This window comes from Staurois parvus, unplaced genomic scaffold (assembly GCF_062004578.1).
Source record: "Staurois parvus isolate SC_StPar_1 unplaced genomic scaffold, SC_StPar_1.0 ptg000140l, whole genome shotgun sequence".
In the NCBI taxonomy this organism is placed as follows: Eukaryota; Metazoa; Chordata; class Amphibia; order Anura; family Ranidae; genus Staurois; species Staurois parvus.
In genome coordinates, this window is record NW_028317936.1 from 1243513 (window position 1) to 1267500 (window position 23988).

Below are 23988 nucleotides of genomic sequence, written 5' to 3' on the forward strand. Positions count from 1 at the left end.
TCCACATCCGATTCACCCAGCTGCCTGGGCATTCCCCCTTATCCACGGTCCTGTCCTCTGCTTTCACTGCATACTGTGAGCTTCGGACTGCATTAGACGCTGCAGCAAGTCAGATTGAACTCACCTCATTTTCCTCTGCTCCCTCCTCCTATCAGCATGCTCCTTTTGCTGCTTCTTCCTCTCCCAGTCTGAACTCTGCTGTACAGTGCGCCAAGACAAACTCAGACACTTACACTGCTTGCATTTAAAAAATACATTTAATGATCACAGAACTGCATTAATGTGCACCTTTCGATCTGCCCGGAGTCCAGCCTAAAAACTTGTAATACCTTCAAATCAGCCTGCCATTAAAAATCGTATGCGGCAACGGAGGCCAGTGATATAATACACTGTATATATAATATATACATTCATTATTCCACTCAAAGGAAAAAAAACATCTAAACATTTACAGCAGTCTTCATTGATGATGCTGGAAACTCCCGATCCCTGTCCCCGATGAATGGCGGATACTTTCACAAATACGGCGATTGGCAGTTCTGAATTCACAGGCAGGCCTAGGAAGGGGAAGGTATTCCCCAAACACATCCCCTGTGGCCCTCTGGTATTGGAAGTGGATGGGGCCCAAATGCCGGACCACTACCTTCATCGGTTGTACTCTCTGCATAGTTCATCAAGAGCATTCCCCCGGCATCGTCAGTCTGGGGGGAAGAGGATAGTCAGATGGACTAGCAGATTTAAATACACTAACAAATTAAAGCCAAACTCCGGCTCGCCCTTTATAATCCGTTACAACAGTTTCTGTTCCTTTCGGGATAAAAGGTTTTACATCAATAAATAAAAGCTGATCATTGTAAGCACCTCTGTCCGCGGTAAACGGTTTGTCTCATCCCTCTAAGGCAGGGGTCTCCAAACTATGGCCCTCCAGGTGTTGAGGAACTGCAAGTCCCATGAGGCTTTGGAAGACTCTGACAGCCACAGGCAAGACTCCCAGAGGCATGATGGGACTTGTAGTACTTCAACAACTGGAGGGCCATAGTTTGGAGTCTAAGGGCTCGTTCACACCCCGGTACAGAGACGTCAGTTTTTCTGCGCGCGTTCTGCAATAGCACAACAAAATCAATCGTTCTCTATGCGCCCTGTTCACACCACAACAGATTTTTTTTTCTGCGCAGGACTCTGCAACGTGTATAAAACTCATGAAAACCGATGTAAGCTCCTGTCTCTGCAAAGTGAAATTTGCGCTGCAGTTTCCATCAGTTTTTCTACACGTATGGTGTGAACGGGCCCTAACTGCTACATTTTCAGGAGAGCTTGTTGTATTGAAAAACAACAGATTTACTGGCTAGATCACCAGATGAAAATAAAAAGAAAGAAAGCCTAAAAAAAGAAAATACAGCCACCGATATTACAGTGTTCCTATAGTAATTAATTCACTTATAAATTCATAATGAACAAACTCAATAAAGTGCGATACAGGCCACATAAAGTGCAATTTCCTTTTTCCCATGTAAAGGGCTTCTTCCAAAATTGTGCAGTTTATTGGTTTTCTACTTCCGTATGTGCAAGTAAAAGTACTCCGGGCAAAAAATGGTGCAAACAACAGTTCTATTGCTTCAATACTGCCTCTAGTGCTGGTGTCTCCAAACTTTCCAAGCAAGGGGCCAGTTTACTGACCTTTAGGAGGGCCAGGCGGTGGACAGCGGAAGGAGAAAATGCCCTGATACAGTGCCCCATCAGTGGTTTTAATGGGAGGAATAATATCCCTTCGTTGATATCAATGAGATGTATAGTGATGGTGTCAGTAGGAGGAATGGTGCCCCATTGTTGGTGTTAGTTGGTGGAATAGTGCTCCAAGGGCAGATAAACGCAAAGGGCCACATCCAGCTCCCAGGCCGCAGTTTGGAGGCCACTGCTCTAGTGCCTCACTCCACCACCATTCTGGAGAACTGGCCACAGATTGTTCTCTTTGGGATTTCTTTTCTTGTGGGTCCTTTACCCACAAGCTGGTGTTTGTGCTGCGTATCTCCTTGGTCCTGAGGACACCACCTTTAACTTTGGTGAGTCGGCCTAATTATTTACATAATACTTTGGCAGTGGTTCCCGATTCTGGTGTTATTATTTTTCCGGAGAACTCGCCATGACCTCTCATTTAAGAGTTGGTCTGTAGGCGCTTTTTAATTCCCCAATCGGATGTGCCACATCCAGGAATCCGCTTTCCCTTAGTACAGGATCACCAGGGACATCATAGAATTAGCGGGGAAAGAGACTGCGAGACGCCAATAGGGATGGGGAGAGAGGCGCCAAGCCGCCAATAGTGTAGCAAATTTTATTGAATAAAAAAGGGTATAAAATGCAATAATTATGCGCTCACAGACATCGCTGGTCATGAGCAATGGATCAAGCTCCAAATGGAGACATCAGTCCAGAGTCCAGTCCAATGTCAGGAGTGCTGTGAAGCCAAAGCAGGGATCCAAGCAAGCCGCCCGGGGAGCCCCAGCTGGAGATCAGATCTGTTAGGAGAGCTGGCCAAGGAGCTGTCAACCGTCCAGGGTGCTATGACCAATCAGAATGCATTTCCGAGTCCAAATCACACCTCCTTCATCAGCCTCTGTGAAGACCTAATGACGTCTTCAGGAGATGTTGAGTCCTTCAGGAGACGTTCTTGCGTCCCTCAGGAGACGTTCTTGCGTCCCTCAGGAGACGTTCTTGCGTCCCTCAGGAGACGTTCTTGCGTCCCTCAGGAGACGTTCTTGCGTCCCTCAGGAGACGTTCTTGCGTCCCTCAGGAGACGTTCTTGCGTCCCTCAGAAGACGTTCTTGCGTCCCTCAGAAGACGTTCTTGCGTCCCTCAGAAGACGTTCTTGAGTCCTTCAGAAGACGTTCTTGCGTCCTTCAGAAGACGTTCTTGCGTTCTTCAGAAGACGTTCTTGCGTCCTTCAGAAGACATTCTTACATCCTTCAGGAGTCTCCTTAGGCGTCAATATGGTGAAATATCGAAGTGTCGAGGCAGAGCTACAGGACATGACATCATCCTGACCTGGAGGAGACACCCGGAAGTGGTGAGAAACAGCTGCATAGCAGAGCGATCCAAGCTTGCACTAGGTACAGTAGATCCGACCCACTGCGAGAATAGGTGGTTGAACCGGGGTGCAGGGCAGAATGCACCATAAAAAGAGAGCGCATTCGCTGATGTTTTTACGTGATTGTATGAAGTGGTTTTAATAAAGGGTTTTATACTATTGGAGTCTCTTTCCCCTCCAATTCTATGATGTCCCTGTGACTAAGGAAAAGCGGATTCCTGGATGCGGCACATCTGATCGGGGAATGAAAAAGCACCTATAGACCAACTCTTAAATGAGAAGTCATGGCTCTCTGGCAAGTTCACTGGAATGGTGGTGGTGCACGGTGGTGGAGTGAAGCACTAGAGGCTGTACTGAAGCAATAGAAATGGTTTGCACCATTTTTGCACATATGGAAGAAGAAAAGCAATGCACCGCACAATTTTGGAAGAAGCACTTTAAGTGGGAAAAGGGAAATTGCACTTTATGTGGACTGTACAGGCGTACCTCGATTTACGAACGCCTCGGTTAACGGAATTTTTGGTTTCCGAATAACAATCCATTGCAAATAATGCCTCGGTTTACAATTTTTTTCGCAATACGAAGCATGTTTCCCCAGGATGCATTGCGCCTGGGAGGTTTATAGCGCCGTCCCGTGCCTTTAAAGTGCACTTTATAAAGAGTTTTGAACAGATAAAAGACTTCTTTTTTACTTTTTTTTGACCTCCGGAACGGATTCATTGGTTTTCAATGCATTTCCGAATTCATTTTTAATCATGTCCCTGTACAGTATTTATGCCTTTAAAGTGTACTTTATAAAGAGTTTTGAACAGATAAAATACTTCTTTTTTACTTTTTCTGACCTCCGGAACGGATTAATTGGTTTTCAATGCATTTATGAATTTTTTTCGCAATACGAAGCGTTTCCCCAGGATGAATTGTGCCTGGGAGGTTTATAGCTGCAGCTCCGTGAATGCTGGAGCCTGTGGGTAGCACGTGGCGTCGAGGGTGGAGGTGTTGGAGTGGTTTTTGCATCGAGTTTTGGAGCCATTCTGGAAATTTTTAATCATGCCCCTGTACAGTATTTATGCCTTTAACCCCTTGGCGCCGGCATCTCCTGGCCCTTTAGGGGTTTCAGAAGCCGGAAGTTTAGGGTCATGTGACTGCTGTCACATGATTGGGAAAGGTCCCGATCACAAGAGATTGGGACCTGTCCGTGAGCATCGGACATGTGTGATGGGCGCAGAGCGCGCACTCTCAGCACATATGTTTTTTTTAATTGTATGCAAATGTGCGGCTGCTTGGCGTCAATGCTGAGAGGCCACACATTTGTGTGCACTCGGCATGAAGGAGGTTAAAGTGCACTTTATAAAGAGTTTTGAACAGATAGAAGACTTATTTTTTTACTTTTTTCTGATCTCCGGAACGGATTAATTGGTTTTCAATGCATTTATGAATTAATGTTTTAATCATGTCCCCGTACAGTATTTATGCCTATAAAGTGCACTTTATAAGGAGTTTTGAACAGATAAAAGACTTTTTTCTTTAAACTTTTTTTCTGACCTCCGGAAACGAATTGATTTTCAATGCATTCCTATGGGAAACCGTGTTTCGATTTACGATTTTTTTGCAATACAAAACGTCCCGCAGAATGCATTCAATTCATAAACCGAGGTCCACCTGTATCGCACTTTATTGAGTTTGCTCATTAGAAATTTCTAAGTTAATTTATTTGCATGATTCACTAGAGGAGCGCTGTATACGGTTGAGTAATATGGGTGGCTGTATTAGTTTTCTTTTTTTTAGGCTCACTTCCTTTTTATTGTCATCTGGCGATCTAGCCAGTTTTTCAATAGAACAAGCTGTATATTTACATGTTTGTGTGAAATACAGCTGGTGGAGTGGGGAAGGGGGGTTTCGTGGGGGGAGGGGATTGTTTTTAGCACGTGTTAATGGTTAGGGGTAATGCAGCCACCACATCTAAGAATTGGTAAGCGGCAATATAATAAATGTTTGTTTTTGGGTTTAATACTGCTTCAAAACTCCAGGGCAGCCGTGGCGTGTACTATTGCTAAATGTTGGTAAAGTTTTAGATCACACAGACTGCGATGGCAAACAGACGACCAAATGTACAAGTAAAGCTGGAGGTCAATGGAAGCCTCAGGATGCCGAACAATCTGTCCTTATTAAAGAGAAACCAGTGTAAGGGCAGCTTAACCGCTTTCCTGCCGCCCTATAGCAGAAATACTGCTGCATGGTGGCAGGGGTGCGCAAAATCATGTATATATTTCGCATTTCAGGGTAGGAGGCGCGCGCATGCCCTACCCGCGCCGCTATTCACGGCCTCGGCTGTCAGGCACCGGGTCCCGGCCGGTGATTACTCGCGGCGATCGCTGAGTATTACCAACGGGGGGGGGGAGAGAACTATATGTAAACAATACAGATCTCTCCCGTCAGCTCCTGCACACTGCTTTGTATGGCTCTGCATAGCAGTGTGCTTACAGTTGAAAGCACAGAAACCACACAGTTAACCCTTTGATCGCCCCAGATGTTAACCCCTTCCTGCCCAGTGCAATTAGTACAGTGTCAGTGCTTTTTATCAGTACTGATCACTGTATTGGTGTTAGAATGCCCGCCGCAGTCCCGCCGCCATTACTAGTATAAAAAAAAAAAAAAAACATTTCCAGTATCTATTCCGCCATTTGTAAACACTATAACTTTCACGTAGACCAATTAATTTACAGGTATTAGGATTTTAATTTTTTTTTAGCAAAGACATGTAGCACTGATTACTGTATTGATGTCACTGGGTATTGTCAGTGACACCAAGTCAGTTCCCCCCCAGTGTCAGAATGCCCGCCGCCATTACTAGTAATAAAAAAAAAAAAATTCAAGTATCTATTCCGCCATTTTTAAACGCTATAACTTTCAGGTAAACCAATTAAATTTACACGTATCGGGATTTTTATTTTTTTTTTAGCAGAGTCTAAATTATGGCCTAAATTTATGATGAAATCAGATTTTTAAATTTTTTTTTACTGGACATGTTTAATAGCAAAATATCCAAAATATTGTTTTTTTTTCCTCAAAATTGTCGGCCTTTATTTTTATAGCGCCAAAAATAAAAACCGCACAGGCGATCAAATACCACCGAAAGAAAGCTCTCTTCGTGGTTAAAAAAAGGAACGTAAATTTCATTTGGGTGCAGCGTCGCATGACCGCGCAATTGTCAGCAACGCAGAAAATGGCCAGGTCAGGAAGGGGGTGAAATCCTCTGGAGGGCGAGGGATTAAAAGAAAACGTCGTAGTTACATACACACACATTCCCACGTAGAAGGACGAAAAAATAAAAATAAAACATATGTTACAGAGCAGCCTCCCTCCGAAGAGAATTCAAGTCTGTGCCGTGGATAGTGGCGTGGCGTGAGGTCTGCGTTATTATTATTACAGGTATCATAGTGCGTGTGCTCAGTCCCGCTCAGAAATCCGCAACGGAAACGATGATGTCATCTCTTAGACTTCCAGGAAATTCTAGAATACGGCATGCTCCTCTTCTTCTCCGACGCTTTAAAGTAAGAGTATGACGGCTGACCAGGCAACTCGTTGTCGGGGTTTTCTTGCATCATTTTCAGCTTGGCCTCGATGGCTTTGATTTTAGCACTGACACTGCACCAAAAACAAAACAAAAAAATAAAAAACTAGATGAGAATCAATTTAAATACATAATCTTAGTAGTAAACAGTGAAGGCACGCTATGAGTTAAGCCTAAGGAGGTGCATGACATCCCCTGAACACAGCTCTATAGGTTTTAGACTCAGCCAGAGGTACACTGGGGACACACAGGCTGTGCAAGAAAAAAAAGGCACACAGTGCAGCGATGCCTGCCCTCCCCTCTGCTGCCCATTCACAGAAGCCTTTGTATTTTGTTAAATTTGAGAACATAATACAAAGGCTTCTGTGAATAGGCAGGAGGAGGGGAAGGAAGGGCATGTCAGTTGCAGCAATATCTGCCTCTCCCCTCTGCTGCCCATTCACATAAGCATTTGTATTTTATGAATGTGCTCACATAATACAAAGGCTTCTGTGAATAGGCAGGAGGAGGGGAAGGGAGGGCATATCAGTTGCAGCAATATCTGCTTCTCCCCTCTGCTGCCCATTCATATAAGCCTTTGTATTTTATGAATGTGCTCATGTAATATAAAGGCTTCAATGAATGGGCAGGAGGAGGGGAGAGGAGAGGAGGGGAGGGCATAGCGGCTGCAGTGACTCTCCTGTTCAAGATGCAGAACTCAGAAGGATCAGAGTTGCCCTCCAGAAATTACTCTTCCGGGAGTACTGCGAAGCTCTCAGATATAAATAATAGAGCTAAGCCTGGGAGGTGTCATGCACCTCGCTGGGCTTAACTCATAGTGTGCCTTCATTTTTCTACAAAGCGGCATTCTTGGAATTCATTTTTAAATTCCATCTTTCTACCTGCTTTACCTAAAAGCTGACCTCTAGCCTTCCCTTCAGTCTTTTACAGTTGTATCGGCTCCGCCCTGTACTGAAATTTCTTATGACACGAATACATGGTCAGAAAAACGACCGATCTGTCACCCGATGACCGATCGACGTTCGTTCGTCGAAATCGTGGCCCACATTAACCAATCGAAAATAAATAGTTCGCCGAGCAATATGTAGTGTTGACGTCTTCCGTACAAATGGAAGTGATGCAGTGTGCGTGTGACCTTGCAGCCACGCCCTTCCGCCCAGAACGAGAGCTCAACACCCTGCCGTCCAGAACGAGCGTTCAACGTCCTGCCGTCCAGAACAAGCGATTGGACATAAATCCTTGGAATTAATAAAATTTTATTTATGGATCCTTGGACATAAACATCCGGGTCATCTTCTGTTTCTGCTCATGCATGATAGCACTTGATAGATTTTTTTTCAGACGACCATCGGACCACCGCATAGAAAATCGGACGTTCACATGTGAAACAACAAAATTTTTCACTGTTGTTCAACCAGATTTTTTCGTTCACAATATCGCTATTGGTTATAACATCCTGCTCATCAACGAAGAGAAAAATCGGTCGATCATTTGATCAACATTTTTCGTACGATTTTCTTACCGTGTATTCCTGGCTTTACTCTGGGAGGAGCTCACAGTGTGCGTTGAAATCAATGTGCATTAGAAGCTGCAGCAAATCAGATTGAGCTCCGCCTCATTTCCTGGCTGGAGGTCGACCAGCGTCATTCATCCTCTTCCTCCCAGCCTGACTGTCCCTGGCCCATCCATTCCATTCAGTTTATTCAATCATGGAGGGTCAGCATCACATGTGGGAGGTCGACCAGCGTCATCCATCCTCTTCCTCCCAGCCTGACTGTCCCTGGCCCATCCATTCCATTCAGTTCATTCAATCATGGAGGGTCAGCATCACACGTGGGAGGTCAACCAGCATCATCTATACTCCTCCCCAGCCTGACTGTCCCTGGCCTGTCCCTTCCATTCAGTTCATTAAATCATGGAGAGTCAGCATCACATGTGGGAGATTGGCCAGCATCATGTATCCTCCTCCCCAGCCTGACTGTCCCTGGCCCGTCCCTTCCATTCAGTTCATTCAATCATGGAGGGTCAGCATCACATGTGGGAGGTCAGCCAGCATCATCTATCCTCTTACTCCCAGCCTGACTGTCCCTGGCCCGTCCCTTCCATTCAGTTCATTCAATCACGGAGGGTCAGCATCACACGTGGGAGGACGGCCAGCATCGTCTATCCTTCTCTTCCCCAGCCTGACTGTCCCTGGCCTGTCCCTTCCATTCAATCATGAACGGTCAGCATCACATGTGGGAGGTCAGCCAGCATCATCTATCCTCTTCCTCCCAGCCTGACTGTCCCTGTCCCGTCCCTTCCATTCAGTTCATTCAATCACGGAGGGTCAGCATCACACGTGGGAGATGAGCCAGCATCATCTATCCGCTTCCTCCCTGCCTGACTGTCCCTGGCCCATCCCTTCCATTCAGTTCATTCAATCATGGAGAGTCAGCACCACACATGGGAGGTGGGCCAGCATCAACTATCCTCCTCCTCCCCAGCCTGACTGTCCCTGGCCCATCCCTTCCATTCAGTTCATTCAATCACGGAGGGTCAGCATCACACGTGGGAGGTCAGCCAGCATCATCTATCCTCTTCCTCCTAGCCTTACTGTCCCTAGCCCGTCCCTTCCATTCAGTACCAATCATGGAGGGTCAGCATCACACGTGGGAGGTCAGCATGCAAATGCAGCCTACATAGAAACACCCACTCCTCTAGATTGACCCATCAAGGCATTCTGATAGCTGCATAACTCCTCCCAGGAGCCAGCCCACTGCTTGCATCTGAGCACAGTAACTCAAGTGGTTAGCACTTCCACCTAGCAGTACTAGGATCATCAGTTTGAATCCCAACCATGGCATTACCTGCATGGAGTTTGCATGTTCTCCTGATGCCTGCATGGGTTTCCTCCCACACACCAAAGACATGCCGGTAAGGAAATTGGCCCTAATATGTGTATATGAATGTGCGTTAGGGACCTTAGATTGTACGCCCCTTGAGGGTCAGGGACTAATGTGAATGCTATATATGGATTGAACAGTGCTCCGTGAGATGCTCAAAGCTTGCAATATTTTTTTTATAACCTAACCCTGCTTTAAACTTCTCCACAACTTTATCCCTGACCTGTCTTGTGAGTTCCTTGGCCTTCATGATGCTGTTTGTTCACTAATGTTCTCTAACCTTAGTAAAAAACAGATGTAGTTATACTGAGATTACACAATACGCAGGTGGACTCTATTTACTAATCAGGTGACTTCTGAAGGCAATTGGTTCCACTAGATTTTAGTTAGGGGTATCAGAGCAAAGGGGGCTGAATACAAATGAATGCCGCACTTTTCAAATATTTGTAAAAATTGTTGAAACCATTTCTCATTTTCCTTCCACTTCACAATTATGTGCCGCTTTGTGTTGGTCTATCACATCAAATCCCAATAAAATACATTGACGTTCTTGGCTGTAACATGACAAAATGGGGAAAATTTCAAGGGGTATGAATACGTTTTCAAGGCATGTAGCGCTGCGTAAATTGATGGCACCATGCGAGTACCTGGAATAATGCTGACTTTTAAAAATCGGGTACCTACCAACGCCTGGGGTCCAGCGCTGGTTTTCTGCAGTTGGTTCTTCCTACCGGCTGTGGGTCCCCAGTGCGGCCATCTTGGATACAGGAGCCAGCTGTGACTTCCTGAGGAACCGCAGCCGGCTCCCCACTGGTTCTGCAGATGTCCCGGAAGGCAGTAGGAGGGGAGGCGGCAGGGCGAGGATTGTGTAAGTGGAAGCAAGTACCAATAATAATTAAAAAAAAAAAAAATAGTACTTGTTACCACCCTATCCTGCCCCGCCCCACCCCAAAAAAACAATGTAACTCAATTATTGACTAGAGCGATGTGCACAAGAGCAGCGGCTCTCTCCCTCCTCACAGGCTGAGACGGCAGCAAGACCAATTGGCTCTCGCTGCTGTCAATCACAGTAAGGAGGGAGTGGGGGGCGAGGCTAAGCTGCGCTCTGTGGATCTATGGACACACTAAGCCAGCTCTAGAGCGAGTCTGCACGACATGACAAGTGGCTTGCTATGGTGGGCACTCAGAGGGGGGGGGGGAGTAGTGCAAAAGTATTAGTAGATTATTATTCTACGCTCCACCAGCAGCCGGCGCTCTCCAGCGTTCTGGAATGTAGGCGGGGCCCTTACCTACAACAAGACTACTGTAGGCAAGTCACTACGACTTCTGATTTTATTGTAATTACAAACTTGCCCTCCAGAGGATTTACCCCCCCCCCCCTTCCTGACCAGGACATTTTGTGCGATAAGGCGCTGCGTTACTTTAACTGACAATTGCGCGGTCATGCATTGTTGTACATAAGTTAAACCTATATCCTTTTTTTTCCCACAAATAAAGCTTTCTTTCGGTACTGATCACCTGTGCATTGTTTTGTGCGCTATAAAGAAAAAAAGACCGACAATTTTGAAAAAAAAAAAACAATATTTTTGACTTTTTGCTATAAATCATGTCCAGTAAAAATCTTTTTTAAAAAATATCGAATTTCGTCATACATTTAGGCCAAAATGTTTTCTGCTCCATGTCTTTGCTAAAAAAAAAAAATACCAATACATGTAAATTAATTGGTTTACGTGAAAGTTATAACGTTTAAAAATGGCGGTATAGATACTGGAATGTTTTTTTTCTTTTTGTAATACTAGTAATAGCGCGATTAGCGACTTATAGCGGGACTGCGGCGGGCATTCTGACACTGGGGGGGAACTAACTTGGTGTCACTGACAACCCCAGTGACACCAATACAGTGATTAGTGCTAAAAATGGACGCTGTACTAATGGCACTGGGCAGGAAGGGGTTAATGTGAGGGGCGATCAAAGGGTTAACTGTGTGATGGGCGTGTCTTACTAGGGGGTGGGGGGAGGGTGGGCGTACTTCACTGTAAACCACAATGATCGGGATTGGCTGTGCTCAGCCATCCCGAGCAGTGTGCCCAAACTGACAGGGAGGAGGGCTGTTGGTAAACAATGCAGCTCTCCTCCCTATCGGTGATCGCCGGCAGTCACCGGGGAACTGACTAACTGCCACTGACATCCCCAGTGACACCAATACAGTGATCAGTGCTAATAAAAAGCCTTGACACTGTACTAACGACACTGGACAGGAAATGGTTAACATTTGGGCGATCAAAGGGTTAATGTGCTGTGTATTACTAGGGAGACATGCTGTGCAGAGAGATACACAGCAGCATGTCCATGCTGACAGGGGAGAGACCGTCGTTGTTTACACACAGGTCTCTCCCCTGTTGATTTTACCCGACGATTACCGGTTGGGACCCTGCGATTGACATTTCTAGCCACCAACAGCAGCGCGGGTAGGGAGGCGCGTGCACCCCCTACACGGAAATGCAAATCACACACACACACACACATATATAAAAAAAATATATATATATAAAAAAAAAAATATATATATATATATATATAATATATTAAATATATATGTATAATATATATATATATATATATATATATATATATATATATATATAAAAATACACACACACACACACAGGATTTTGCGCAGCCCTGCCACCCTGTAGCAGTACTTCTGCTATAGGGCGGCGGGAAAGTGGTTAAAAGCTTTTTCCTCAATCTACAGAACTGAGCACAGCGGAGTTTGCCTGATGCTGCCTACAGGGCCTTAGCTTTAAAATTCAATATGGAACATGGATTTTTTTCCCCAAAAAAAAAAGGCATTTTTAGTCCCCAAACAAGAGGTGAGGCAGAAGCAGAGCAGACACCCCCCCCCCCTACATGATATCCACGTCTTCTCCTTGATTGTGTCTGACCTTCCTCTGCAGACCTAAAAGTTCAGCGGTGCTCCCCGGAGTAAATGAGTTTCCTGTTGAACCAACTGCACACCAATCAGCGCTCAATCAATCAGTTTAACCTTTCCTGGCCCGGCACGCTGCCCCGGGGCTAAAGCAGGCTGCAGTTACCCTTCCCATTTCCTGGCTGCCTGGATACACACAGGTTGTTTGATCAACCCCCCCCCATCCACTCCACACTGACTGCCCACTGAGATTGACAGATCAGCCCAATCACTGGAACACTTGTTTGTTTAAAAGACTTCAGACTAAGCTCGGGACGTTTACTATCCTGAGTCCGCCAGATCTGCTACACGGCCATGCAATGAGGATATTTAACTGCTAGCCGCCCAGGCCAATTCTGACATTTCTCATCTACATGGAAAAAGCAGCATTTCGTTTTTTTGCTAAAAAACTACTTAGAAACTCCAAACATATTTTTTTTTAAGCAGAGGCCCTAGAGAATAAAATGGTGGGCCTTTCATATTTCTATGTTGCACCATGATTTTTTAAAGCCAGATTTTGGGGAAAATTATGAATTGGATGCCACAAAAAAAAGCACAATATAATACCCGATTTTTTGGTAAAATATAAAAGGATGTCATGCTGAGTAAATAGATACCAGTGCTTGTAACCACTTCAGTACCAGGCACTTTTAACCCCTTCCTGCCCAGGCCAATTTTTCAGCGTTGTCGCAGTTTGAATGACTATTGGGCGGTCATGCAACACTGTGCCCATATGAAATTTGTATCTTTTTTTTATCAGAAAGATAGAGCTTTCTTTTGGTGGTATTTAATCTCCACTGAGTTTTTTTATTTTTTATTTTTGTTAAACGATAAAAAAAAAAAGGCCAAAAATTTTGAGAAAAAAATAAATAAAAAAAGTTGAAGAAAGAAAAAAAAAAAAAGACAGGAAGCAGTTAATTTTTAGTTAATTTAAATCGGCGGAATTTTAACTTTTTTTAAGATTCTTATTGCCATGGACTTTTGACATCTAGGACAGTAGGAGGGGTGGGAGGTTGTTAGAGTCACACTAGGAGGTGGATTTACTTAAGGCATGTAGACCGTGCACTTTGCAAGTGCAGCTGCTCCAGAGTTTAGTAAATGAAGGGAATCTCTGTTGACTTCCATCTTCCAATCAAGTTTCTCCTGATGTGTCCAAAGGGCCACGTATAATATTTATTATATCCACTTCAGCCCCAGCGACGTACCCGTAGGTTGCTGAGGTTTGAACCGGTATACCGGGATGATGCCTGCAGCTGTAGTTGTCATCCTGGTATTGTTTTTTTTTTAGAACTGGCGGACGGCTTTCATGTAACAATGATCACCGTGGTTAACAAGCCAATCGATCGTTATTACATGCAGTTAGAGTGGACCCCCCCCCCCCCCGCTGTCTAATGCAGCTTGCTCAGGCTCTCCCATCCCATCGGGAGAGCCAAGCTACCAGCCAGTGCGTCCGCTGGCTGCCCGGAGAACCAATGAAAGCCGATTCCGACTTTCATTAGGTCTCCACTACAGTAACCCGGAAGCAATGACATCACATCACTTCCGGGTTACCCGGATGTAAACAGCGACATTAAAAAAAAAAAACCCCAAACATTTAGAAATGCTGATTATTGGTGTTTCTGAATGCTTTTAACCTCTTCCCTACCGTACTGTAGCCAAAAGATGGCAACAACACGGTTGTCTAGTTCTGGGACGACGTCCATGGACATCATTCCAGAACATGCACCCTGGCACCACCAGCGGCGCGCACTCCTACGGACACAGCTGATCACGTGATATGGTAAACGGCCAATCACAGCGGCCTTTTACCATGTGATCAGCTGTGTCCAATGACACAGCAGATCCCCGGGTAAATACAGTTGTCGGTTATTGGCTGCACTTTCCTCACACTGTCACAGCATGAGGAAAGTACTGCCGATAACCGCCAATTGTCAGAGAAGTGATCGGCACTGATGATCAGTGCCACCCACCTGTACCCATCAGTGCCACCACCTGCGCAGTGCCACCCACCTGTGCAGCATCATCAGTACCAGCTCATCAGTGCCGCGTATCAATACCGCCTATCAGTGCCCATCAGTGCTGCCTCATCAACACACATCAGTGAAGGAGAATTACCTGTTTGCAAAATTTTATAATGGAAACAAAGAAAAACTTTTTTTTTTTCAAATGTTTTGCTTTTTGTTTTGTTTATAGCACAAAAAGTAAAACACCCAGTGGTGATTAAATACCACCAAAAGAAAGCTTTATTTGTGTGAAAAAAATGATAAAAATTTCATATGGGTACAGTGTTGCACAACAGCGCAATTGTCAAAGTGTGACAGCGTTGAAAGCTGAAAATTGGCCTGGGCAGGAAGGGGGTATAAGTGCCCTGTAGGCAAGTGGTTAAGTGCAAAGGAGGGATTTGGGGTCTTGTAGATCCCTCCATAAAGAGTACCTGTCACTGCCTATTGCTGTCACAAGAGATGTTTACAGCAAAAGTGATTTAAAAAAAAACAAAAAACATTAAAGCAACAGTGGAAAAAATAAAAAATTGGGATGCACCAAAATTTCGGTGGCCGAAATGTTTCGGCTGAAAATACCCCTATTGGCCTTTGGCCGGTATGAAAATTGGCACCGATACAAGTACCGAAAATAACCCCTCCCCGGCCGGTTGTTGTCAGCCTTCCCGGAGAACCCATCCAAAGATCCCAGCGCTAGGCATAGAGATCAGTGAAGGAAAGATGGCTTCTACTCATCTCTATCCCCTTGGAGGACCGGAGCGACGTCACTATGTTACTTCCAGTTCTTGTAAACAAGGCCATTTTTTTTTTTTAAAGTACTAGAGCAATGCTTTATATTGTAGAGGTGAGATGTGGGGTTTTATTGACCCCAGATCTCTCTACAAAGAGAACCTGTCACTGCTTATTTCTACCACAAGGGATGTTTGCATTGCTTGTGATAGGAATAAAATTGATTTAAAAAATAAATATAAAAAAAAATATATATATATATATATATATATATATATATATATATATATATATATATATATATATATATATTTAAAGGGACAGTGTAAAAAAAAAAAGTAATAAAAGAATATATTATACATAAATAAATAAATATATATATATATACATACACACACATATATAAAAATTAAAATTTTTAAAAAATTTTTTTTAAGAGACAGGTAAAAAATATATATAGAATTTAAACGGACAGTGTAAAAAAAAAAAGGAATAAAATAATATATTATACATAAATAAATATATATATATATAAAATTTTTAATTTTTTTTTTAAGAGACAGGTAAAAAAAAAAAGGTAATTAAAAAAATGTAAACGTGCCTCCGTCCCCCTGTGCTCACGCGCAGTGGTGAGTGCATACGTAGGCCACGCCCACATATGTAAACGGTGTTTGAACCACACATGTGAAATATCGCCACATTAGAGCAAGAGCAATAATTCTAGCACTAGATCTCCTCTGTAACTTTAAACGGGTAACCTGTAGAAATTTTTAAAGCGTCACCCATGGAGAATTATACGTACCACAGTTTGGCGCCATTCCACGAGTAATTTTAAAGCGTGACATGTTGGGTATCTATTTATTCAGTGTAACATCATCTTTCATTTTACAAAACAAATTGGGGTATAGATCGTGGGTTTTTTTTCTCATTAAAGTGTATTTTTTTTACAAAAAAATTGAGTTTGAAAAATATATTAATTTTTTTAAAAAACTGTCCATTTCGGTTTTCGGCCAAGTGCATCCTGAATTTTCGGTTTCAGCACCAGCCTTTTCATTTCATAGCACCACTAATAAAAAAAAAAAAATATATACTAAATTACTAATTAAAAAAAAAATTATATTAAAGTGCCCCCCGTCCCCCTTTGCTCACACGCAAAGGTGAACGCACACGTGTCGATCCTGCACAAAAGAAAACAGCAATTGGCCCACACATGTGAGGTATTGCTGCGAACGTCAGATCATGGGCAGTAATTCTAGCACCAGACCTCTGTAAATCTCAAGTAGTATCCTGCAAAGGCTCATAAAGCGTCACCTATGGATAGTAAAATTTACGTCGCTTGTTGCCGTTGCACGGGCGTGTGTAATTTTAAAGCGTGACATGTCTGGTATCTATTTACTTGGCGTAACATCATCTTTTATATTTAGAAAAAAAAATGTGTTTTGTATGTTTTTTGCATTAAAATTCCAAAAAGTATTTATTTTGCAAAAAATTGCGTTTGAAAAACCGCCTCGCCAATACTGTGTGACATAAAAAAATTGCATCGATCGCCATTTTATTCTCTAGGTTCTCTGTGAAAAAAAAATATATATATATTTTTGGGTTCTAAGTCATTTTCTAGCAAGAAAAAAAAAAAAATTTCAACTTGTAACGGGTGGGCGGGACACAGGTACCCATCCTCCCCAAAAAGGAGCTAAATGTGGCACCTGAGGAGGAGGCAGAAAAGCGGAGCTTCTACTTTTGGGTGAAACTCCGCTTTAGTTTTTTTGTTTTCTGTAAAGGTGAAATTCACTAAAAGGAATTCATATCGCAGTTTATTTCGCTCATGTGAAGGTAACAGACCCTCTAAGTATAGAATGAGCAGTCAATGTATTCCTTATGAAGATAACCCATGGTACTTACCTGAGGGTGGACTGTGTTGGCTCAGTGCTTGATGAAGGTTCTAAACTGATCGGTAAAACCTTATCACTTTTGTAATTATCGTACCGCTGAAAGGAATTCACATAAAATAGAAATTGATTAACGACAGCCAAGAAAGTCTGATGTAATCCATACACATCGAAGGGCAACTCCACTTTTGTGGGGGGGAAAAATAGCAAAAAAAAAAAAAAGGCCACATCCGGCCCTTGGGGCACTATTGCTCCCAATGAAATGAGGCACTATTCCTTCCATTGAGACAAATGATGGTGTCAGTGGGAGGAATAGTGCCCCATCACTGGTGTCAGTGGGAGGAATAGTGCCCCATCATTGGTATCAGTGGGAGGAATAGTGCCCCATCATTGGTGTCAGTGGGAGGAATAGTGCCCCATCATTGGTATCAGTTGGAGGAATAGTGCCCCATCATTGGTGTTAGTGGGAGAAATAGTACATCAATGATGGGGCACTATTCCTTCCACTGACGCCAATGATGGGGCAGTATTTCTCCCAATGACATCAATGATGGGGCACTATTCCCCCCACTGACACCAATGATGGGGCACTATTCCCCCCACTGACACCAATGATGGGGCACTATTCCTCCCACTAATACCAATGATGGGGCACTATTCCTCCCACTAATACCAATGATGGGGCACTATCCCTCCCACTAGTACCAATGATGGGGCACTATTCCTCCCACTAATACCAATGATGGGACACTATTCCTCCCACTAATACCAATGATGGGGCACTATTCCTCCCACTAATACCAATGATGGGGCACTATTCCCCCCACTGACACCAATGATGGGGCACTATTCCTCCCACTGACACCAATGATGGGGCACTAATCCTCCCACTGATACCAATGATGGGGCACTATTCCTCCCACTAATACCAATGATGGGGCACTATTCCTCCCACTAATACCAATGATGGGGCACTATTCCTCCCACTGACACCAATGATGGGGCATTATTCCCCCCCACTAATACCAATGATGGGCATTACTTTTTCTCCTACTGACAACCAACCCCGAGGCTATCTGTATCCTCACTGATGCTGGGCCTGGGACATTTTCTACTCCAGCTAGCCACAATCCAGCCAACCTAAAGTCTGAAGGACAATAAACTGGCCCATTGTTTGAAAAGTTTGGAGACCCATGACGTATACGATTGCCACACAAGTCATATTGCAAACTGAATGTTATTACCACTTCAATACCGGCACTTTCACCCCTTTCCTGCCCAGGCCAATTTTCAGTGATGTGCTCTGACGAGGCTGCACTGATGGGCACTGACGAGGCTGCACTGATGGGCACTGACAAGTCTGCACTGATGGGCATTGATGAGGCTGCACTGATGGGTACTGACAAGGCTGCACTGATGGGCATTGATGAGGCTGCACTGATGGGCATTGATGAGGCTGCACTGATGGGTACTGACGATGCTGCACTGATGGGTACTGATGAGGCTGCACTGATGGGCAGCGATGAGGCTGTACTGATAGGCATTGATGAGGCTGCACTGATGGGTACTGACAAGGCTGCACTGATGGGTACTAACAAGGCTGCACTGATGGGTACTAACAAGGCTGCACTGATGGGTACTAACAAGGCTGCACTGATGGGTACTAACAAGGCTGCACTGATGGGTACTGACAAGGCTGCACTGATGGGTACTGACGAGGCTGCACTGATGGGCATTGACGAGGCTGCACTGATGGGCACTGACGTGGCTGCATTGATGGGTACTGAGAAGGCTGCACTGATGGGCATTGATGAGGCAGCACTGATGGGCATTGATGAGGCTGCACTGATGGGCATTGATGAGGCTGCACTGATGGGTACTGACGATGCTGCACTGATGGGTACTGATGAGGCTGCTCTGATGGGCAGCGATGAGGCTGTACTGATAGGCATTGATGAGGCTGCACTGATGGGTACTGACAAGGCTGCACTGATGGGTACTGACAAGGCTGCACTGATGGGTACTAACAAGGCTGCACTGATGGGTACTAACAAGGCTGCACTGATGGGTACTAACAAGGCTGCACTGATGGGTACTAACAAGGCTGCACTGATGGGTACTGACAAGGCTGCACTGATGGGTACTGACGAGGCTGCACTGATGGGCATTGACGAGGCTGCACTGATGGGCACTGACGTGGCTGCATTGATGGGTACTGAGAAGGCTGCACTGATGGGCATTGATGAGGCAGCACTGATGGGCATTGATGAGGCTGCACTGATGGGTATTGATGAGGCTGCACTGATGGGTATTGATGAGGCTCCACTGATGAGGCTGCAGTGGTAAGGAGGCACTAATGGGAACTGATTGTCATCCAAGTGCGACAGCGCTTAAAGTCGAAAATTGTCCTTGGCAGGAAGGGGTGAACATGCCCGATATTGAAGTGGTCATAAAGGCTGTTGGTTTTTCACCATCATGCATTCTGTACATCAAGGTAAAAAAACCTTCTATTGTCAGCTCCCCCCACAGCCCCCCCAAATACTTACCAAAGCCTGATCTCCATCCAGCGTTCTGAGCTGCTCCCTATCTCCCTCCTCACTGGACTCCATTGGCCTCTATTGCATTCAATCAAATCCAGTGACAAGGCAGCAGGCGGTGAGGCCGAGCCTGTCTGCGTCTACACACGGGTAGCACGGCTCAGGATTGAGCTCACGGGACGCAGCTTCCTATGGTGGCATGTGGAGAAGAGGAGGAGCCCAGAGCGCCAGCGGGGGACCCAAGAAGAGGAGGAGGATCAGGGCTGCTCTGTGCAAAACCATAAACACAGAGCAGCTAAGTATGATGTTTGTTATTTAAAAAAAAAAAAAATTACTTTACAAATCACTATAACATTTTTAGAAGGTTCCTATATCCAGGGAATATCCGATTGCCTCTCGGGGGATCAGGAAGGAATTTTTTTCCCTGCAGGAGCAAATTGGATCATGCTTTGCTGGGTTTTTTTGCCTTCCTCTGGATCAACTGTGGGTATAGGATTATAACTTTTTTTTTTTTTTTTTTTTTTTAATGATTGAACTGGATGGACTTTTGTCTTTTTTCAGCCAGACTATGTAACTATATCATAGCAAATCTCTGCTATCTTAGTTCAGCTCCACTTTATCAAACCCAAGATATAGAGTGGTGTACAGCATCATTACCTTAATTTGTGCATGGGCCCATCTGACCACCAACTTCTTTGATAAGGCCATCTTCCCGTTGAGACACTGAATGGCTTTTTCTGCTTCCTGTTCAAAGCAAAAAAAAAAAAAACATTACTACAATATATATCCACACATACGTAATCCGGCTCTTCTGGGTAGGGGGCACGTGCACATACCTGCTGCCCAGGTTATACTGCCATCAACTCCAGCACATGCCCACCAGTAGGTCCTGGTCAATGATTTATGGCTGGGACCTGCTGATAGAATGACAGTAGAGAGTCCTGTGTTGATGAACAACACAGAGCTCTCTACAAACAGGGGTGATGTGCCATTTTTTTTACTCCCAGGGAGTAAAAACCGGCACATTGTTCAGTGAAAACACCACACAGTAAACACTGTTAGGCACACAGTTAACCCATTGATTGCCCCTAAATGTTAACCCCTTCCCAGCCAGTATCATTAGTACAGTGTATAGTATCAACACCGATCACTGTATTAGTGTCAGTGGTGATGTCAGTGGCAGTTAGTCAGTTCCCATCCAGTGTCAGATTGCCCACCGCACTATCACAGTCCCACTATAAGTCTCTGATTGCTACCATTACTAGTATAAAATTTTTTTATTATACTTACTCATACTTTGCAGACACTGTAACTTTCACAAAAACGAATTAATATACACTTGTTGTGATTTTTGTTTTACCAAAGACTTGTAGCAGAATCAGGGGCGTACTGACAACTCATGGGGCCCCCGGGCAATAGGGGATCAAGGGGTCCCTGCGTCCTCGCCCACATTCAAACCGTACCCAAAAAAACCTATGAAAGGTACCAGGGACATCTCATGGGGCCCCCTACTGACCCCGGGCCCTAAGGCAGTGCCCGAGTTCCCCAATGGTCAGTCCGCTACTGAGCAGAATACATTCTGGCCCAAATGTATGACGAAATTTGACTTTTAACTTTTTTTTTTTTATTGGATATGTTTTATAGCAGAAAGGAATATTGCATTTTTTTTTTTTAATTTTTGTTTTTCATTTATAGAGTATAAAAAAAAACAAAAACCCCAGTGGTGATCAAATACCATCAAAAGAAAGCTCTATTTGTGTGAAAACAAAATGATATAAATTTAATTTGGGTACAGTGCAATTGGCAGTTAAAGCGGCGCAGTGCTGAATAGCAACAAAATGGCCTGATCATGAAGGGGGGGGTAAAATATTGAAGTGGATATTTACTAAAACTGATCATATTGGTAAAAGTTCAGTCCATGGGTGGAAGTATCTGTTGCAGATTCATCTACTTAGAGCCGACCATGAATTGAAATTTGGCTAGTTCAGCAGGGACTGGCCAAGTCTGTTTTTTCTCCATCAGTCAGAATTGTAATGTATCCTGCTGATAGAGAATACAATGAGCCGGTAAGGGGGGATTCCTCCTTCCACCTTGCTTGCGTGGATGGGGGAATCCTTTCCTTTTTATTTGTCCAGCTCGCTGGCTGATTGAAAAAAAAAAAAAGTAATCACTTAACCACTCGCTTCCCAAGCCTATCCTGGCGTTTCTCTCCTACAATTAAAAATCATTATTTTTTTTGCTAGAAAATTACACAGAACCTCCAAACACTATAGATATTTTTCTAAGCGGAGACCCTGGAGAATAAAATGGCATTTGTTGCAATTTTTTGCATTACACGGTATTTGCGCAGCATGAATTTGAATGCAAAAAAACCCTAATTACCCGAATTTTTGGTAAAATATAAAAAATGATGTTATGTCAAGTAAATAGATACCTAATGTGTCCCTCTTTAAAATTACGCATGCTCGTGGAATGGCGTCACGGTATTTAAAAATCTCCATAGGTGACAACTTAAATTTTTTTTACATGTTACCAGTTTAGAGTTACAGAGGCGGTCTAGCACTAGAATAATTGCTCTAACACGTTCGTGGAGATACCTCACACGTGGTTTGAATTCCATTTACATATGCAGGGGCGATCTACGTATGTATTAGGCACTGCGCACGAGCACAGGGGGGGGCTTTAACCGCTTCCCCGCCGCTGTATAGCAGATATACTGCTACATGGCGGCACGGGTGCGCAAAATCATGTATATATGCGGGTAGGGGGTGCACTCGAGCCACGCGCATGCCCTACCCTCACCGCCATTTACGGCTGTGGATGTCAATCACCGGGTCCCGGCCGGTGATTACTGACAATCACCGTCAGGGAGGAAGACTGTTTTGTTTACAGTCTTCCTCCCTGTCAGCTCGGGCACACTGCACGGCACAGCCATCCAGAGCAGTGTGCTTACAGTGAAGCACACCCCCGCCCCATAGTAAAACACTCCCAGCACCCAGTTAACCCTTTGATAGCCCCTCACAATAACCCCTTCCTGCCCAGTGCCATTAGTACAGTGTCAGTGCGGTTTTTTAGCAATGATCACTGTATTGGTGTCACTAGGGATGTCAGTGACACCAAGTTAGTTCCCCCCCAGTTTCAGAATGCCCGCTGCAGTCCCGCTAAAAGTCACTGATCGCCGCCATTACTAGTAGGAGTAAAAAAAAAAAAATTCCAGTATCTATACCGCCATTTGTAAAAGCTATAACTTTCACATAAACCAATTAATTTACACGTATTGGGATTTTTTTTTTTAGCAAAGACACGGAGCAGAATACATTTTGGCCTAAATTCATGACGAAATTTTATTTTTTACATTTTTTTACTGGACATGTTTAATAGCAAAAAGTCCAAAATATTTTTTTTTTTGTCAAAATTATTGTTTTTTTTAGCTTATAGCGTAAAAAATAAAAAACACGCACAGATGATCAAATACCACTGAAAGAAAGCTTAATTTGTGGGAAAAAAAGGACGTAAAGTTCATCTGGGTGCAGCGTTGCATGACCATGTAATTGTCAGTTAAAGTAACGTAGCGCCGTAATGCAAAAAATGGCCTGGTCAGGAAGGGGGGGGGGGGAATGCTCTGGAGGGCAAGGGGTTAATTTTTTTTTTTTTTAACACTGTTCCTTTAATTTGTTTTTCACTTTTATTCCTATCACAAGGAATGTAAACATCCCTTGTAACAGGAATAAGGCATGACAGGTACTCTTTATGGAGAGATCTAAGGGCTAAAAAACACCACATCTCTGTATGCTGGAAAGCATGAAATAAAGAATAAAAAAAAGAGATCTCAGGCTTTCCAGCAAAAAAACAAACAAACAAAAAAAAATGTCAGTGTTCACATCTGCCAGAGCCGGAAGTGACGTCATGTCGCTTCTGGCCTCTCCCAGGGTCATAGAGATGGCCTGGGATGATCTGATCCTTGGTCATCACTGTGATAACTCAGCGGCAGATCACGTCCCCAGCTTCCTGGTCGCACAGTAATAATGCTGGTGGGCGTCCCGCTGCCTTAAAAGTAATTCAGCGGCTGCTTAGCTGCTCGGATTACTTTTACTTGAAAGGGAATCGCCGGCTTGAAAAAAAATTATACCGGAATCATAGTTGTAGCCTCAACCATGATCCCGATACAACGGCTTTCCTACCAAGACGTATATGTACTACTGCCGGTAGGGAAGCGGTTAAAGCCAATCTCCGGGCAAAAAAAAAAAGTTTTTCCCATGCAGTGGGGCTGTGCCTGCACAACACGGTCAACTGCTCATTTTTGTCCAGGGGAGAAGAGAGCGGAGATATA

General features: G+C 44.2%; 1 protein-coding gene across 3 annotated transcripts in view; it reads right to left on the bottom strand.

Moving 5' to 3' along the window:
• Positions 1 to 238: 238 nt before the first annotated feature.
• RBM18 (RNA binding motif protein 18) overlaps positions 239 to 23988 on the bottom strand; it is a 47671-nt gene continuing 23921 nt past the window's right edge. For all 3 annotated transcript variants that reach the window (XM_089673540.1, XM_089673541.1, XM_089673542.1), the window contains 3 exons: positions 20316 to 20402; positions 17135 to 17220; positions 239 to 6727 (listed from right to left, as the gene is read on the bottom strand). In XM_089673540.1, the coding sequence (XP_089529666.1) occupies positions 6568 to 6727; positions 17135 to 17220; positions 20316 to 20402 (333 nt within the window). In that variant the 3' untranslated portion in view covers positions 239 to 6567. The remainder of the gene's footprint in view (positions 6728 to 17134; positions 17221 to 20315; positions 20403 to 23988) is intronic.